Source organism: Trematomus bernacchii, unplaced genomic scaffold (assembly GCF_902827165.1).
Source record: "Trematomus bernacchii unplaced genomic scaffold, fTreBer1.1, whole genome shotgun sequence".
NCBI classification, from domain to species: domain Eukaryota; kingdom Metazoa; phylum Chordata; class Actinopteri; order Perciformes; family Nototheniidae; genus Trematomus; species Trematomus bernacchii.
In genome coordinates, this window is record NW_022987513.1 from 4,360,811 (window position 1) to 4,381,636 (window position 20,826).

Here is a 20,826-nt window from a genome sequence, read left to right on the forward strand (position 1 = left end):
TGACCTCACTCTTTTCATACACCCTCACAACTCTACGCTTACTCATCCTCTGCCTGTGTATGGAAAACGTATTCAGGTTTGTGGTGAGCAGGTCGAGCTTACAACCACCAACATTTGAGAATTGTAAAAAACGTAGATATTGCTCTACAACTATTTTAAGGCCACAGACAGAAGTTTTTGAGTAAACCTTATACCTATAACATTTGAATAGATGATTTGAATTCAATCAACCCAGAGAACAAGTTTTTTCTCATAATAAATATATGTTGAAGTGAAATTGATGTTGTTTATTGAAGATTGTAGCATCCTGTTGTCTGAAGTACAGATGTAGCACTCTAGAAAGGACTCCACCCAGCGGATTCCAACCAAAAACCCAGCGTTTACCAGTGGCTGGGATTGTAAAGCCCTCCCACTATTTCCTCAGAGGGCGTTGCCAGATTTCCCCATTTGTTCAAATTCAGGATTTAACCATGAGATGGCGCTTCATTCACAAATACACAAAGACAACTGGGTGAACTTTGGTCTTCAGTTTGTTTCCTGGACTTTCAGTACTTCAGTAATGTTTGCAGCTCTGTAGTTGTGTTTGCTGAAGAGCATTTAATCACATATTTGTTATGGTTTTCACAAGCTACTATAACGAAAAAACATCAATATTTTAGATCAAATAAAGTATATCTAATCTTATTATCTTAATTGTAATTCAATAATATATAGTCTTTATATATTAAATAATCATAATAATGTAAATGTTTACACTTCTTTAATTTGTTATGCTCATACTTTTACCTTTACAATAGTTTGCTTTAATATGCAGTATATTTTTTGTAATATTGTTGTGGTGATTTAACACAGTACAGTAGATCGAAGTAAATCAACTTATACATTATCATGTATTATATTGTGTTGTATTATTAAATAATATCATACACTAACCCCATTATAGCAGATGCCACATTGAATGGATGAACACATTTATGCATCAATAATTACAACGGAGTAATTCAAAATATAAGTTGTAAAAATACTTATATATACATTTAATACTAATGACATAATGATTCATTTTACTTTCAGATGATAATACTTATCACTTGGGCAATTGACAATTTTGAATGCAGGATATTTACTTCTAACATGTATTTTTACCTAGGTAAATAATCGGAATACTTCTTCCACCTCTAATTTTGGACCCTGTCACTGTTTTTAAAACTTTAATTAAATGTTTGATATTTCCAGAGACCCTTTCAGACCACTGCTGGAGAACAGAGGGGGGATGGGAGAGTTTTGTCACATTCCAATGGGCCATTACTAGATTTGAAACAAAGAGAGTCACAGCCCTGCGTTGATCACCTTAAAGGGGACCTATTATGCAAAATGCAATTTTTGATGTCTTTTATACATAAATATGTGTCCCCGGTGTGTCAGGGAACTCACAAAGTGTCAGAAAACAAAACCCTTTCTCTTTTCCTCCATACCCACATCTCTAAAAAAAAAAGGAAAAAAAAGGGGGGTGCTAACAAGCAGATCCAAGGTGTTTCTCAATGTCGAGGAAGGCTGCTCCAGAGCCACTATTTCAAGGATGCTACGTCATCGAGTCCCGCCGAAGGACTGTTCCAATGTCCAGGATGCTTGGAATTCGACCGAGGCCGGCGTCCTTCGTTGCGGGAAATTTCGAGGCTGCACATGTGTATCCTCCGCGGTCTTAAAATCCCCACAATGTTTTGCGCACGGGCCAATTTCCAAATCTTTGGCGGAAATCGCGTTCCATTTAAGGCGGGGCCTCGCATATGACGCACACCTGCACACCTGTTAGCCTGTTCCACAATTCTTTGTTTTCCGAGGCTAGGAAGGATTCTTGCCTCGCTTCTGAAGGACCTGACTCGGAGGGACATGTCCTACCAAGGAAGCGTCCTCGACATTGAGAAACACCCCCAGAATTTTCGCTCCGATAACGTCATTGGCGACATCCGGCCGACGTGACACGTCCCAAACTTTCGTCTCCGGGACACGTGACACGTCCCAACCTATCGTCTCCGTATACAGTCGCAGCTGTGTGTCTGTGTATTCAGAAGGATGTCTGCTGGAGGCTTAAAGTAAAGTTGTTATATATATAATACATATAATGGCACTGTTCTAGTGGTAAACACTTAAGAAAGAACATGTCAAGCTATGTGCTGTATCAGAAACAATGCACGGCGTGTTTTGGGAGTAATATGCTGTGTGTTTACATTAGCAAGCATGCTAACACTCAGAGCTAACCATGGAGCTAACGCTGTAGGCTACTGGAGAGAATATGTGTAACGTAATGTCCTTGTGGTAAACCCTGCGAGAGAGAAAGGTTTGAGCTCCATACTGTTTCAGAAATAAAGCTTGAAGTGGTTAGGAGCATAACATGGCATTTAATCACCGCAGCGTTTAGCTGAGCTTCTCCCAGTAGAAATCTCTCTAGCAGTAGCAGGGGAAAGCTGTGTGACGCTACAAAGGCTAGCAACAGACATTCAATTTAAAGTAGAATCAGCCTGTTTGCAACAGGGCTGCAAAAGAGGGGTATGAGCAGTATGAGGCATGGCTACAATGGGTGATCTGTTTGGTATTTTAAGCAAAACACTTCACAGACATGTTTTGTATAGGTATGGCCCTACAATATATTTTTCCAATATAGCATAATAGGTCCACTTTAAGGGAGCTGTCGGGGGTGGGGGGTGGTGAACGGTACATGGTCAATGTTTGTTTAAAACTGTTTAGTCGCGAAAGCTCTAAGCCAATCGGACATGGACAAAAAAAAGGATCAGTCTATGTGTCGAGGGGGGACTAGACACCCCTCTTCCTTTACAGCCATGGTCCGGTCTGACAGCGCTCAGCTGTCTGCGGCAGAGAGGAAGAGAAGATCACTGCTCTAAACAAAGTAAAAAATCGTACATCCGAAACGGAATAAATGTAATTAATTATTATGAATACGTTAAGTCTTGTTCATAGTTTTTCACTTTTATTAAATGTTTGATATTTCCGGCACAGACCCTTTCATACCGGCAATGCGTGATAGAAACAACAGGAACTGCGACAGCATAAATATGCAAACACAAACCTACAGTTAAGGCCCTGACACACCAGGCCGAAATCGGCCGTTTTCGTTAGTCGGACGTCCCGCACCGTCGGCCGTGACACGCCTTATTTGGCCTTTCATGGCCGTGCGTCGGCCACAGGCAGTCGGACAAAGAAATCACTCTGATTGGCTGTTCAGCTAGCGAATCAGTGCATGAGAAGCGAAACGGTTGCTTGAGAATGTCTTCCACAAGCAACACTCCAATGGCTGATAGCTCCAGTACCGCACGAAACATGTTTTCGATGGACGAGAGTGAAAATGGAACGCACACGCTATTTGTTGTTTGTTTAGATCATGCAGTCTGTTCTTCTTCTCTGTCTTCCGGTTGTTGCCTCTTTTGTATGTAGTAGGACTGTCCAGAGGAGGAGGGGTCCGAGGGATGTTGGTCTATTTCCCCCGTCTGAGTTTCTTGGCGTAGTAATCTCTCAGTCCTGACTGACTGCACGGACAACTCACGACTTTACCAGAATTTTGCTCGTTTGATCCATGATGTTACTTTTACTTCTTTAACATTTCCAACAGAGTTTAACAGCATCTAGTAGCATATAGTATGCATTTAGCAGAGGTGGGGACTCGAGTCACATGACTTGACTCGAGTCAGACTCGAGTCGCATATTTTTTGACTTGAGACTTGCTTGACTAACATTGATAAAAGACTTGACTTGACTTTGACTTGGTATTCATGACTTGAGACTTGACTTAAGCTTGAGACAGATGACTTGAAAGGACTTGACTGTTTAAAATTAAATATTTGCGTTTGTTTTTGTAGTGAGATATTACGTTTAGTTTTTTCGAAAAACGTGCGCGCAAACCTGGCAACCCACTAGACGGCAGGAGTGTCAGTTAACATGGCAGCAGCTAGCGTTACTCCACAAATAGTGAAGTTTGGATTCAAGGATTATGTTGTCGATGACGCTAATAAGAAGAGAACAGCGGTATGCAGGGTCTGCAGCATAAAGATCAGTGACACGACCACCACAACATCCAACTTCATTCGTCACTACAAAAAAACCCACAGAGAAAGGTGCGTGAATGTGTTGTGTTAGCTAGGAAGCTAACGTTAAGTTTAAGCTACGTTAGACTTGGTTTCAAATCGATTAAGCATTGCAAAGAGAAGACAAAACGGTAAATTAACACTAGAACCGCCAAGGGATTCATTTTGACTAACCCTGATACTGACGGGCTGTCAGGAGAGGGAGAGAGCGAGAGGAAAAGAGATGCCTCGTTTATTTCCCCTGTGTTATTATCAGAAGTTACCGTAAACTGTTGAATAATGTAGTTCATCTACTTTTAGTAGTTTGTTTAAATGTTTTAATTATGTTGTGTTTGTTTGTAGAAGTGCATCATTCTTTGATTTATTGTAAAAATGAATCTGAACTTTTTTATCTGTTATGATGATAAACTGAAGCAATTTCTAAATTAACCCAATTAAGTGAGTTTTAAATCGTCCTACTTAGTTTATAAGGAAATTATGAAGAGGAACAAATTCAATGATTTGAAAATGATATCTATGTAGGTGCTGACGCTGTTGTCAGTTCTTGTGTTAACAGACATTTAAATTAAATATGTGTAATGGCAAATGCCATATATGATTTTCTTACCTGGAATTGTGCCTTTTTGAACAGACTTTTTGATTGAGTCCTAGCTATATTGTCTGCAGTTCTAGGGTTAATATGAATCTAATATGATTGTCATCGGTCTAAATTAGATTTCAAATGATTAACTGTGTATGTAATGAAGATCATAGTGTGGGTTAAATCCATTTTCATAGCCACTGTCTTTTAACTGATTTAAATGCGGAAACTGGGCTTATTCATCAGAATTTTGTATGACTTGACTTGACTTGCTTGACCTGAGCAATGACTTGACTTGACTTGCTTGACTCTCACCACAGTGACTTGGGACTTGCTTGATACTTGTAGGTCAAGACTTGAGACTTGCTCATGACTTGCACATGTAGGACTTACTCCCACCTCTGGCATTTAGCAAGGAGCGTTATCAGGTCGAGTTAACGGCCGTTATCAGTGGTTACCAGTGTTATAGATAACAGAAAGGGCCTGCTAAACAAACTAGTAGGGTTAAAATAGATTCATACCCCTGATCCCCGACTGAAGACAGACAAATGACGAAAACAACCTGTAGCATCAGTAGTTATGACTTGAACAAAGGCAAGCAAAGTAGTATAAAACATCAGCAAACGACATATGGTTGTCTTTGTGTTCACAAAATGTCACTTTCCCTTCCAAAACATTTAGTTATTTTAATCCTGACCGTCATCTTTTCCTAAACCCAACCAAGTAGTTTTATGTCGTAACCTAAATATGTTTTTTTTGTTTTAAAAACATTAGGTTTCCTTTATTGTTAAGGCTTGTTGCCTTTAAGTTTCCACTCTCACTTTTACAAAACTAGTAGGTGCAGTTTAGCTGGACTGACAGGTAGATTGAACAATAACCATGCCCTACCAACGTCCATTTAATGACATTCAAAATGTGTGGTACATTTACAACACAGTCTATTACAACTGTGATTTTGGGATAATTGTCTCCAGGTATTTCTATAATACCTGTAGACAATTATCTCCAGGTACTATAGAATTAGTGATTTGTAAAGAAGCCTATCTCCATAATTGTTCACCAACTTACTACAAGTCCCATCAAGACGTCCTCCACACAAAGGGAGAGGGATTTGCTTGACAGTTGGATGTGACTGTCACAGCTGGTAATGAATTAGTCAGACTTGCACATTGCCAGCGAAACGATCATTACACATCCACACCAAGAACATGAGACACACATTGACAGTGTATTACTTGGGATTCCTCTGACAAAATGTGCTACGGTTGAAATCACAGAGCAGTATATTTTCTACCAATGCCTCAGCGTTTCCCCTTCAAACTGGAGGCTTAAACATGATGTAAACTTGTGATATTGTGTGGCTTTGGCTTGCTGTCATCACTTCTCAGTGATAGCATTTAAAGTAGGCTAAAGCTGCGTCTGGCCCGTGGCGACATTCAGACTTTTGGGTTTCCTGTCAGCCCGGGATCCTCGGGCTCTTTCGACTCTTTCTCAAGAATAAAGCTGATTGCATTGTGCTAGCGGTGGTTTAGCGTTGAACGTGACTGCCTGAGGAACATAAGCAAGTGAATTCAATGTTATCCAGTAAATCTCCTTCTTTAAAATTGCATCCCTCTAGACATGCTTTCATGTATTGTCTTATATGTCTTCTGTTTCCTTTTTCAAGACTGCATATTGAAGAACATCACCACCATCATTTCTACTACTCACATCTTCGACATGTAATGTAACAGTATATCTGTGAGACAGGGCAATCATGTTGACCTGGCTAAGTTACCTTCTCTATTTGACTATCTATTCCTGAATTAGCTTTAAGCTCGAAGCATCGCAGCTGTCAGACTGCTCCCTCAAAGTGTGTGTATCGCCCACAGACACCTTCGCGCTAACACGGCTAGCAATTCACCAAGATCATCATTGCTAATTAGATTGTGGGCACACTTCTGGACTCCAGTATGAAACACACTCAAAAACACACTCAAGAAAACAAATAAATACAAAATAGCACCCCTCCAGGCAGCAATGTTCATCCAAACCAAGTTTTTGAGAGTGTGTGGCCTGATAGCTTGCTCTGTATGTGTGTGTGCTGCTGAGGAGAGTTGTAAGATAAAGGGTTTTCCATGTGATCTTCAGGTGTTAAGTGGAGTGAACAGTGGTGACCAACAGCAACATATTGATTTTCTGGTCCAGCAGTGACAGAGGGCCTTTTGTCTTCTCCTATCTGCTCTTCGTGTCTGCTGTTCTATGATCCCTGCTGCTGCTTTAACAACCCGCATTGATGCTTCATTAAGGACCCTTTAATTGACTTCTACTGGATTATTTGTTGTTGTTTTTTATCCTAACTTGTGTCTCCATGTTAATGTGGAATTCAATTAGCAGTGTAGAGAAAGAATAATATGACATTTCATTTGTTTTAACTAGAGCAGTAAAGATTAAAGGGGCCCTATTATGCTTGTTGGGGTTCTCCCTTTCCTGTAGTGTGTTATATAGGTTTCTCTGCATGTAAATAGTCTGCAAAGCCCCCCACTTGCCTGAAACGCCTCGATGTTGGTCCTTTGTTTACTTCTGTAACATAGTGGCATCACCAGGTGACACTTGCCCTTTCCTGGCTACTAGCTATATAACACATTGTACGTGATAAGGGCTAAGGGGTGGGACATCTCTAAGCGGTTGACCAATCACAACAGAAAAAATAAAGCACTTTTTGAACATTAAAGCATGTAAACATGTCAAAAATACAGATATGAAACCTGAACAAATTATCATAATCATCATAATGGGGCCCCTTTGTTAACTTTTATTCAGCAACTATTTAATCATTGTGTTTCTTGTATTCTCTATGACAGTAAACTAAATATCCTTAAGTTGTGGACAAAATCAGAAATTTGAGGACGTCATTCTGAGCTTTGGGAAACAATTTTCTGGCGTCAAAATTACTAATTCATTTACCTATAAAATAATCAACAGAATAATTGACAATGAAAATAACCCTATGTGCATACCTTGTTCCGACCTGTGTTTTAAATTGAGCTCAAGGCCATCTGCTGCTCAGTCAGAATGTGTCCTGAAGGCCTGTTATCTCTTTTATATAAAATATCTTCGGTTATATCTTGGGTTAATTGGAGCTATAAAAAGTGTAAAGTGATATTTCCTTGTGGATATTCCCACATTTTTCTGGTTGCTCTGTGTTGAGGATGGTGGCAGATGGATTGGCTGTGGTATCTGATTGAGCTGCTCTTTGAGTCTGGAGGGCTTATGGTAAATACAGTAAATTCTGGGATGAATCTCACGGCTCTCATCAGCACGAACAACACCCATGGTTCAACGCAATTATGGGGTCGCCATGAAATTAACACTATGTCAAGAACTTAATATCTAAAACCTTCATTTTCTCAGACATTTTAATGGTAACAAGCCTCCTATTTAGCATGTAGCTAATTAGCCGTTTACAAAACTAAAAAAATGGTTTATAACAGCATTATAAAGAAGTAAGCAGATTTAAGTTTATGTTCATGTATGGAGACATTTTAACTCTCTCTTCAGTCCCAATGATATACATGTAAAGTTTAATTTATTGACACATTTTCATTATTAAACAATTCAAATTGCCCTACAACTACATTATAGTTGTTTTTTCAGCCTGTGCACCTTTTGTAAATGCTAAATAGGGGTACTTAAAGTGAAGTGTTACCCGATTAACCTTTATTTTTATATTGCTATCTGGAACAGATTTGTCATAGGGAGATTTAATAATAAATCAGGACATGCTGTCTATCAGACGGGATAAAGGAACACAAATAAATATATAAAAGATTTAAAGAAAGGAAGACATTAAGCATATTAAATATATTTGTTAGTTTTGATATGTAACCTAGACTATCTGAAACTGATACAGGATTGCAGCTGCAGAATATTTCTTGTAACAATAATCAACACAAATGTAGCTTCGAACAAACTATTTTGGTAAAAATGAAGCAGAAGTCTTGGCCTAATAAAGTTGAAGGGTTTCAAATGACCTGAGGGTGAAGCCAAACAAACCTCATGTCCAAGATGACAAGGGTAAATCTTCTGGTGAGCATAAAGTAAGTGTGTTATTTTATTCCATGGTGATGTGTTGGATCATTTTTTTAGGTCTAAATGGAATCTGTATTATACATTTTGTGGGAATTCTGCAGTAAGATTTCAAAGTTGCTTGCGAAGCATTTCATTGTGGATCATATAGAAAGGTTGGCCTGATGGTAGTGCAAGGTGAAGTGTCAGGGCGTCAGGAAGATTATTAGAAATCATCCTCTGGGGACAATGAATATCCAGCTCCAATGTCATGGTGGTCTGGTAAGTAGTTACTGAAATATCTTGTGTTGGCCTAAAGAATCGCCAGGCGGCAGGCAATAAATCAAATGACTTCAAGTTTCCATTAACATTGTGAAGACGGAGGTACTAGTTGTATTAGTCAAAAAGTAGAAGATTAGCTGGTAGGGCTACACGATATTGATAATCTGACTTTTTTTTCCTGCAAAATATAATGCGATTTGACAGCAAATCAAAAAAGGCACAAAGGGGAGAAGATAAACCCAAATTTGTTTGCCATTAGGCGCCCAAATTTCACCCGCTGTGTAAAATCCCCATGGGCAAGATCACACCTGTTGAGAAGTATAAAAAAATATAACCTAATACGGTTCAATATGTTAACTGTGGCAGGCCTTCAATGTAGGTCATTAATGGGATTTACTGGATTACTTGTAACTCTGCACATTTTTGTATCAAAATATTATTAATTTGACCTGTTTGGGTTAATTTCACCGACATAATATAACTGTTTTCAAAAGATCGATTCTAAAACGATATACTGTGCAGCCCTTACATCTGGCTGCATTAGCTTCCTTATGTTATCACAGTCCTGTAAACTGTGACATGAATAGAACACTATTTTTGGGACTGCCGTCACTCCAGATGTGCGCTGATTTCATTCGGCTAGTTTGCTCTAGCTGTCATCGAGTGAAACTGTTGCATCAGTCGACTGAACAGTGTGTGATTTCACTTTGTTCGGCCTGTTCTGACTTGTTGGATAACTACCGTTAGCTCGCCAGCTGTCTGCAGATACCGGGCTGATGTCTTGTCAAGAAACAAAAACAGCAGCAGCAGCAGTGGAAACGGCGTGCACTCTTTTTTTTACTCTATCTGTGCTCAAACTGATTATTAAAGTGGATGTCTGTGCTCTGTTTAGTTAAAGCATCTGGCACTGACAGTCTGAAGCTGTGTTGGATCATTTCAAATATGCATAACCATGACACCCTTGCAGATGGTGCAGGTATTTTATTATGCTTGCACAACTGTCTTGCAGATTCAGTCCTAGAAATATTTCAATCATGTTTTGTCTTGCTGCATTTTGCAAAAATAGTTTTTGTTTAAATAACGTTTTATTTATGTGGCTTCATTCCCGCTCAGCCCGATCTAAACTCTTATGGCTTAGAGCTTGAGCAAAGATATTTTTCTAAATGACTAATAGTAATTCCTTAATGCTTTTCCTGCAGCAAAACATAGGTGGAATATACACAGACACATACAGTATTCCTATGTTTCCAGTGTTAAGTATACTCCAAGCCCCCATTATGACTGCTAAAATCCCCTATAAAGCTGCTTTTTAATAATATATCGGGTACATGAAGATGCAGTATTTTTGACGCTATTGAAGTCATCCGTGATTCTTTATCACCACAACTTGAAAGAATAAACTACACACTAAATACATATCTTCCCAGAAGGTCCAACAGTGATCCTATTACAATAATCCTAATATGCTTTAGAGCTCGATTGACATAAAGTCTAACAAATCTCTGCCTATTAGCCTCTGCAGCACTTCCCTTGTCTTCGGGGGCTTCAGTCTTCATTATGTTACGTGTCATAGAGTTAAAGACAAAAAATGTTTCAGAAGCTCAACAGTGTTCTCTAATTAAAAGGCACTTTATAAATCAGTTAGGCAATTTGTGACCTAAATGTTACTAAATAGATTCATATTCTAAATGTAACCAATGGCTTTTATTTGAGTTGACAAGTTGGGTCTAAAGCGAATGATTCACAAATGATCCTAATTGACAAGAATAGGCTGAAACTGCACTCAGTACAGAATTTTAAAATGCACTAATTTAATGGCTACTGTATAACTGTCAAATTGTTTTCCTCTAACTATCTAACTTCCGGATAATTTATTCTTTAATAATGATGCACTTTCTAGGAGTGGCACCCATTTCTTCTCTCATCTCCTTCTTTCATTTTACCCATAGACTGTACAGTATATTTAAATGCACATAGCCACTGTGACGACTTCCTACGGTCTTTGGACTACCATTTATACCCTCGAGTTTCGCATATTTCCTGTTGCTTTTTTTTTTTTAACCAGAAGTGAACATATTTTGACGAGAGTGCAGATTGGAAGGATAGTTATGCCCAATCCCCCAGGAAGAGCGCTGGGCGTTGAAGATAGGTACTCTTCCCTATCAGTCAGGTGATTCCATTGGTCCCAAAAATATGTTTTCCTATTGGCTTATATTGGGACGTCTGTAAATCAGCAGATATTTGTTTTATGTGGTAAACTAACTTCCCAGGGCGAACACTTAAATATCCCTTATTTAAATAATTAGTTCCAAAAAGTTGGTAATGCGCTAAAAGCCGAATCCAGAGTTATTTTCTCTCTATATTAATTTGAGTGAACCGAGACCAGTCGTGAGGCAGCGGATTGGAGGTGGGGTTTAAGGCAAGTTAAAGTGCGCATGCTCTATGGGCCCAATGGATGCGAAGAAGATCCAGGGGATCCAGAAGATCCAGGGATGACCCAAGTATTACTTTTTCTCTGGAGTCAGGCCATCTTGCCTTTATGCGCCACTGAGTAACTCTCATAGAAATTGAACGGGGATCTGCATCAAACGCTGTTTCCAGTTCTCTTTATACATCCATATATGAACCGTTTGCATAACAAAACACTAAAGAACCAACTAAAACTAGCCAGCTTGGTTAGCAAGGTGAATCCGTAATTCACGTCCACTGTTTTATTAAATGGGATGCTAAATGTGGCTCGGGGAAAAGAAGCCCGAGTTCAGCCTGGCAGTCTGTACATTGGGGCAGACTCTGGGCGCTTCAATGTATAGTGTAAAAGAGGATGAAGCCCTGTGGCTGAGCCTACATATGAAGCCTGACAAGAAAAATCTTGGCTCCACTTCTTCTTTTGGTCTCTCACTTATTCAACAAATCCTCCTAATCATTTGCCCAGTCCATTGAAGAATCAAGGTAGCAAAAAAGCCTTTTAACATATTTTTAACAGAAATCGAATTGACTCTTTAACACATTAGATGTACGATTGCAATCGGTACAGTAAAGTCGTAACTTATTATTTTGTATACTGTACCTTATTCCTTAAAGTAGCAAAGAAATCAATAAAGAAGCTCCTTTTCCTAACTTATGTTATCCAAGGCGACTTCTTCCGGTGGTTTTCCCATGGAAGGCAGGGATAGGATTATCATGTTTGCGTTCATGGTGTTAAAGGCTGTGTTTTAAGGGTTAGGGTTAGTCAAATAAAAAATCAGCCCCGGAAATGTATTCAAGGTACAATCAGTCTTGGAATAAGGTGGATTTGCTTTGAATGTTATTGCATACAATACGTGTCATGTCTTTTGCAGATCTTTCCTATCGGATATCAGTTCATAGAGACATTAGATTTGTGTATCATAACATTGTTTATTGCAGGAGAATACAACAAACAGCCTTCAGCTTTTTCTTTTTTTTAATTCAAGGGTTCCTCTTTCTTAGAAGTAGGTAGCAGACGAGCAATTTTAGTCAAAAACGCAGCACTCTGTTTATGGCTTGCTAAGCTGCTTGTCGTCCACAGATGTTGACTAGCAGAGGAGAGCAGCTTGACAGCTCATGTAATGCATCTCTTTCTAACACTCAAAGTGGAAACAAGGCAATATAAAATCCCAAGGCGGGCTTTTTCCCCAACACTGCAATTCTTGGAAAGTTTTCACAAACCACTCTGACCATTCCATTTTTAAACATACCCATAAAAGTGTCCCACTGGCAGAGACTTTACCTTCTCAAACAGCTTCAGCTGACAGGACTACCTATTATATAACAGCTTTAAACTGCCGGCTGATTTGTGTGTCAATTTACCCTTTTCTATGCGCGAAGATGCACACTCGATGCTGTTTCAGCTTACGGATGGTTGACATGAACAGATGTTAGGGATGTTCGGGCACTACCATTTGCGAGTCACATGTGAGAGGTTGAGAACAGACCAATTTGTGCTTCTGTACTCACATGCAACATTGAATGCCTCATCAGATTTTACGCCTGTGTGTACGTTGTTGCTAGTGCATTTTTAAAGGCAAGCTTAACGGAGAACAGTCTCTTACAGAGACTTTACCCTCACCTATGCTATCTGACTCAGTAAGGACATACTACTGTGTGTATCCCTACACTACAGGGGGTCTTCTGCTATGTTCTCTCCCATTTACCAACAGAATACATGCAAAAATGGCTGTTTTAAAATCAAAAAGGATATGTATCTGTTGCAAATGTGAGCAATTAGTATAGACTGCACCTCTGTTTAAGTTCACTCTATTTGAAACCAGAGGCTGCATGTATATTGTTTTTGATGTGTGTGTAATTGTGTGTTCTACAGTACTTCGTTCTGTGTCTTTGTTTTGCTCTTGAACATACCTTCATACAGTTCTCTCACTATTGTGTGAATTTGTAGCTGGTCAAGATCACTCTTGCAAATCTTTGTTAAATATAATTTTTTTTTGTAAAACAATTAATATAGAAAAATATTTGCAGAATAATCAATAATACAAATATTAGTTTAAGCACTACACATTACCCCCCAACTTGTAGTATTAGTGGTGCTGGTTCGCAAATCTTCTAATGGAGCCAGGCTAGCTGTTTACCTGTTTCCATTTAGTATGCTAAGCTAACCTTTATTGTAGCTTAAAGAGGCCCTATTTTGCTTGTTGGGGTCCATTCACCATCACTGTAGTGTGTTATATAGGTTTGTGTGCATGTAAATGGTCTGCAAACGCTAAAATCCCTCAGTTCTCTCCCTCACTCTCAAAATACCTTTTGAACATTAATGTAAACATGTCACAGTAAAGGCACTAAACACTAATATGAACCTGTAAATTAGCATAATAGGGCCCCTTTAATTTCTAACCTTATCATCCAACTCTCAGCCAGAAAGCAATTCGCCCTAATTCCCAAGTGGAACTTTAAATGTACTTGGCTTGGTAAATGAACGTAAAGCCAAAATGAACCCTCCTCCTCTTTTTCTTCCTCTTCTTCCAAATAAGTCGGAGGCTTTTTTAAATCACGCCATCTTACCCCCTCACAATGAGTCGGTAACTACAACGTGTAGCGACTCACATTATCCAAGTTGGATTTTCAGCTCGACTATATACGCACGCTAACTTTCTTGATGAGAATTCAGGTTGTCCTTACACATTTTACCCCCTCCTAAAAATGTATGGACTCATCACAAGATGGACTCACTCAGACGGCTTTAATGAAGCGAACATTTTCGCTACTGCTTTGTCCTCATGAAGCAAAGTAGCACTCGCATCACTAACTTTGAACATCCTGTAATGTTGCACGCCATCGTTCAGCTGTATTTTTGTATGTCATCCCTTGTGTCCGCTGGCTGGCAGTGTAGTGTGGATATTGCAGAGTTGAGGGTGGAGGGGACGAGGTGGCATTCAACCAACAGTGAGCACCACATAAAGCCTTTATCACACCTAAACGGCTCCGTCTCCCAAAGCCAGAGTGAGATAAGCACTGCCCATTCATCTGTAATGATGTGGAAGCAAGAACCAACTGAAGTGAGTTGAGAGGGAAAGGCTAACTCTGGCACAGTGGGGATGGTGGATAAGGTTGCAGGGCAAATGAGGTTTGCCTTATTCACTTCTCAAAAGATGTGTTTGTGTATATTGTGTTTTCTGGGAATTCAAGTTCATTACAAGATGAGTGTTGTTTTACACTTGAAAGGACTGTGATTATCTGCAAGATGAAAAGTGAATCGGGGCTCACATTGCATCACGTTTCCCTTGGACTAAAAATGTAATTTCTGCAAACAGACCAAATATTCTTAAAAACTAAAACCTGTTTTCACGTGCTTATTGTAAGCTCATGATTTCAAGTAATAATTGCAAAGCCTACAACTTTGAGTTATTCGTAGTTGGACACATTCTAAAGTTATCTTCTTAGTTGGCAATAGATATTTCCAATATTTCAGGTAGCATGAAAGAAAACTCTCCGATTTTCATGTAAATGTCCAATCATTTTTAATAGTAAATATAGTAAATTCAAGCAATACATTCCTCAGTGTGTGCATTATTTTATATATGTAGGCTAGCAGGATGCATAGTGCAATACAGTCAAATACCCTTGTCCAAGATTTTCTTCAATTATATTATAAGATGCCATTTTAATTGTGATTTATTGAAATGTAGCTAGTTTACAATACAAGCAAAGGGAACAAAGAAGTGATGTCCTTGAACGCATCTAGAGTTACCCTGGCTACCAAGGGGTGGAGAACAGGAATAGCTCTTTCTTGCATCCAACTGTGTCACTGTCAGGTCAAATGACGGCGCTGGATGCAAGAACAACAGATGTTAAATCTGCAAACTCGGCTTTCTCCATCAATAAAGAAGGATTGTCATGCTTTAATCGACTACATTTACCATAAGCACTGATTGGATATCCACATAAAAGGTGGTAATTTTCCCTTTAAGGAACATTTAAATGAAACCAATGAACTACTAATGACGTTTATTGCCAAACCTACCATACTGCCTTTGGCATGTTCATGTTCATCTGCACATTTGCAAATTTGACAGAAGTTGATTTTGAGACACAGTTGTGGAATGCACTCTAGACACTGATCCTAGAAAGAGCCTTTAGGAAATTGAGAGTGACCCAATTGGCCAACAGCAAGCTACAACTATCAGGTAAAGTGGTGATAAAATGCAGCCTACAAAAACGGTGTGAAGATTGATAATACAATCAGATGGCAGAAAGGACCATTTATGTATAGAGTGGCGAAGTCACGCCCATCTACTTCCACCCCATGGGACCTTATTTCGGAAAAATAATGTATTGAAGTCAATGGAGAGAGAAAACGTATCTTTCGATCCCGTTTGAATTGTGCCATGAATTACACATATGATGTTTGTCAATCTTAAAAAATAATTTCCATGTCAAAAAAGTCACAGTTTGTCGTAAAACTGTTGAAATATAAGAATATGAAAAATACATAACTAGAAAGACTACAAATCCCAGAGTCGCGTAAGTGATGTCACAATTGTTTTCCTCCACTAAGATCAGCGCCATATAGATATAATCTATCTATATGGCGCTGGCTAAGATAAGATAACTTTAACAAGATGCCTGTGTGCTTAGTACCAGGTTGTTATTATACCAGCAATGGGTCTTGCTCGTTCTTTCGCTTCCCGTCTGATGAAAGGACCAGGAGTGTCTGGATCAAGCTAGCTAGTAGCTAGCACGTTAGTTAGCATTACAGCCTTGTCATTTGTATTAGCCTTAACATGAAGTAACATTAAGTAACCCAAAATGTTAAACAGTAAGAGTAGTAGTCATATTTCGTGAACCCTTTGAAGAGTACTGTCACCGGTGTGATCATTCTATAATACACAATTTAAGCCCGGGGGAGAAATGCTAACGCTAACGCTAGCATCGACGATCTTCTCTACTTCATGCTATCTACACAAATGGTTGACATTAAACATTAAAAAGACCAGGCAGTTCAGAGAGAATCAAAGGAAGGCAGGCAGACAGCTTTGCATGACATTCTTCAGGACGTGTTTCATTGTGGTGATAGTGAGGGTAGTCAATCGTTTTGTTGACAAGACAGTAGTGACGGCCATCTTGGTGACGTGTGTTGTTGACCAGAGATGTAGTTCATTGAGCGTTTCACACAAACAAATGTGTTACTTCACAGTTTTACGACACATTTTTTTTTTTTTTGACTTGCAAAATTATCTTTTAAATTGACAAACATCATATGTGTAATTCGTGGCACAATTCAAACGGGATCGAAAGATAATCTTTCTCTCTCCATTGATTTCAATACATAGTTTTTCCGAAATAAGGTCCCATGGAGGTCCACCGGAAGGGGAGGGACTTCGCCACTCTATAGAGAAAAAACAAGAACTGGATGTACATGACTCTCTTTGGTAGCTGTAGCTTAAGAATCAATGCTCAAGTTGCATAGCATAAAAACAGGTACATTAACAGTGGCCACATATGAGTACTCTGGAAAGACACCAATGGGTAGTAAATGTAATTGTACTAATTTAAACACAGAAAATGCAATATAGTGGCATAAGTTCTGGTGGTTTCATATTTAATGTTTTATTTAAACATCATTTCCTCTGCACTAGTGATTGTTTATCTTTTTTTGCTTCATTTTCTTGGTTCTGTGCACAAAGATTACTTAGTTGGCTTCTTTGTAGATGCGTCATGCATTTAAGGGTAATACCGCCATGATGTGTTACATTTTAGTCAAACAACTTTAGTCAGTGCTCAGATTCTTACTAACACCAACGTTTTCAGGTCAAATAATTATCTTTTAGATGACTACATGACTTAACGCATATAATCACCATCTTGTGGTAGACAGAATAGCAAACTTTAGCCTCAGGGTAATATAAATGTACTACATCTGCAGCCAAGTGTCATTATTCCCTCTTTTTTTGAGCTAACAGACACTTCATCTTGATTTAAATCATCTTAGCTATATTGTCCTCTTGTGCCTTTTAAAACACACTGAGGGGACTTAAAGAGCAGACCAATTCTCAACCACACTGACTCAAACCTGCTGTCTGTGTCTTCCAGGTGTAATTGGCTTCCTGACTGCAGCTCTGGACCCATCAGGAGTTCCAAAGAGGAAGGCGGATGAGACCACAGAGTCTACCTGAGAATGATACCTGTCCCCGCACCTCACCATGTCACCCTAGGAAAACCGTTGACCTGTCCCCTTCCACATATCCTATTTTTGCCTTTATTTCCCATCACCCACTGATTTTGTGATCCCTTTCTACACCCAACTTAACTCCTATTGATATGACTAAAAGAGCCTTTATTTTGGACATGTTGTTTTTTCCTCTCAATGCTGCCAGCCACCAAGGCTATGGTGGGAAGCGTCACTTTAGTTCTCAGCGGGTCGCCAATCACTGCCTGCTGTGGCTCTTGGGACTGGTGCTTCACCTCACCCTTTCCTCATGTCAACGGATTGACCTGAAATACCCCATAGTGTCCACAGGCTATGGAAAGATCCGTGGTATCAGGAAGGAGCTCAACAATGAGATCTTGGGCCCTGTGGAACAGTTCTTAGGTGTGCCATACGCCACCGCACCAGTCGGTGAGCGCCGCTTTCAGCCTCCTGAAGCTCCAGGCTCATGGCAAGAGATTCGCAATGCCACCCAATTTGCACCAGTCTGTCCCCAGAATGTCCACGGGGTTTTACCTGAGATCATGCTACCAGTGTGGTTCACAGACAACCTGGATGCTGCAGCGACCTACGTTCAGAACCAGAGCGAGGATTGCCTTTACCTCAACATCTATGTACCCACTGAAGATGGTGAGTTATTTTTTTTTACAAATATTTGTATTGGCATTTATTTTTCCCAGCAGGAGAGATTTCATAAATGTATACTCCCTCAAAAAAGAAAAGAAAACATAAATAAAAAAGTTACAAAAACGGAGAAATACACATTTTTGTAGTATAATATAGTAGTGTATATAATAACTTAAAGGGGACCTATCATGCAAAATGCACTTTTGTACGTCTTTTATACATGAATATGTGTCCCCGGTGTTCCAGGGAACTCACCAAGTGTCAGAAAACGCAACCCTCTATTTTCCTCCATACCCAAATCTCTAAAAAAAGGGGCTGCAACGGATCTGATAAAAACTGATCCAGATTTGAACACTGTCCTGACGTCAGGACGGTGGCGCTACGGCTATTGGGCCAACTCTCCACCTATCAGGGGAATGTGGGGTTGGGCCACGGCCGGCCATTGCCGCTCGAAAGCGCTGGAGACGCTGTAGTACATATGCCAGGCCTGTAAGTGGCGCTGTAGTCTGCCACAAAAGCAGCGAAGAAGACTTCCCGCGCATGGTTACCATGGTTACCCTTCTGTTTATTCTCCGCTGTGGCTCTTTTTCTCCCTCCCCGAGGCAAGCGTTTGCTCCTGCTGCTTTAATTCAATGCAATCCCTCCCCGTCGAGGCAAGCACTGTAATTCTCTCCGGTTAGTCCACCAGCAGATGACAAACACCCACCTCTCCGCCTCTTCCAAGGAACGAGGGGACCGTGCGGCAGAGTTTCAGTTAGGTTTTCTTTCGCCGGTCAAAATGTTCGTTAAAGTTGAAATCTTCCGGACAAAATTAGAAAAGTGCCTGTCAAAGGTCTTCTTTGTTATTTATTGAGCTTTAAAACAAATGAATAACGACTCTATATAATAATAGGCTATAATAAAACACGGAGGACGGAGATCTATTTCTCTCCCCCTCTTCTGACTTGATCAGAGCACGCTCCCCTCTCCTGCAGGGGGGCGTGGTCAGCTGCAGCTCACAGAATCAGACCCCTGCAAAAACAGTGCTGGAGAACAGCAAATAGAGCGAAATAAGGCATGGCTAAAATGCATGATCTGTTTGGTATTTTGAAAACAGAAACGTATAAATATACCTTATATAGGTATGGCCCTACAATATATCATTTAAATATAGCATGATAGGTCCACTTTAAAACATATAAATTAAAACATTAACAAATCAAAAAAAATTTAAATGGACAAGGTTGCCTTTATTTTTATTTCAAAAAGAATTTCCCCTTGATAGAAGGTATCAGGCTTTTCTTTAAGTTTGATTTTACTAAAGCCCGCATCACACTGTCCCGAAATTGACATCAGATGGACACACGATTATGGAATTGTGAATTTCGCACGAAGATGGCCCCGAACTTGGTCAACAGCCAAGCAACAGCCGAAGCAAGTACGATGCCTACAGAAGGCCACATGATGACACCCGAACCACACACTCCGTCATGTTATTTCCATAGCAACAACAACTTCCTGTCAACAGCGTAAACTCACCTTCAAAATAAAAGCATCTAAATAAAACAGGAAGTTAAACTAAATTACATTTAAGACATACAACTGCAACGAAAGTAACAAAAACAATGTAATATCCTTTTCAGTTTCTCAGAACACAAATTGTACTATAATACGATGGCTACACGATGGCATTGCGAGGGCTTCACGTAGTCGTGTTGCCTTCTTAAGACAATCGGGCAGCTTCTTGTTTCCTTCGTATTGTCTTCGTGAGGCGAAAAATGCCCGATGGCACCGATGATCAGACGAAGATGACACGATTTGACAAGATGCCCTCACGATGGCCTTACGAAGGGCAAAATGGACACACGAATTCAACACGAAAATGAACCTTCGCAAGGGCTTTCGGCAATTTTTTGGCATGCCAAAGATTTTGCCACCGCTCACGAAGTTGCTGCCGGAGCCTGAGAAACTCCACCGGCAGTCATACGATGGCTTAAGATGCCCTCACGAATGGCCCGATGTTTTCACGATCAGAGCCGAATTTGAACATTTCCTTTATCGTGTGTCCATCTGGTGTCAATTTCGGGACAGTGTGACGCGGGCTTAAGGCCATACAATTAGAGATTTTTTTTCACCAGTGACTGATTGAGAGTTTTTCTGGGTTTTTCCCAAGACGGATATTGTTTAGCTTGAAGAAGAGAAAAAACTAAACGGCAAAATTATTGGTGTTATTAAGTCTTGAAGGGGAAACGAAGAATACAGAGTTTTTGGCATTCTGGTAATTTTGCTAAAACTATTTTTAGAACATGGAAGATGGTAAGTTCGACTAAACTCCCATGCTAGCTATAGAAGGATATACTGTAAAGTCAGTCTTGGAGTTACAGACTGTGCATTTTAATGGGGCAGAACAAGAAGAGAGTAGGCCTGAAACAATTGGTTTGAGTGTAAGAACACCTTGTACTTCTCTAACTGTATTCTAATTTCATATTTCTGTCAGCGTTCCAGGACTCACAGGAATAGTGCCATTCTGATCAGTT

At 39.7% G+C, this 20,826-nt stretch overlaps 1 protein-coding gene across 1 annotated transcript in view; it reads left to right on the top strand.

The window, feature by feature from the left end:
* Positions 1-20,826, top strand: part of nlgn2b (neuroligin 2b) — a 79,593-nt gene that overhangs the window by 18,312 nt on the left and 40,455 nt on the right. The window contains 1 exon segment of the mRNA XM_034115151.1: positions 17,569-18,313. Within this exon segment, the coding sequence (XP_033971042.1) occupies positions 17,797-18,313 (517 nt within the window). The 5' untranslated portion in view covers positions 17,569-17,796.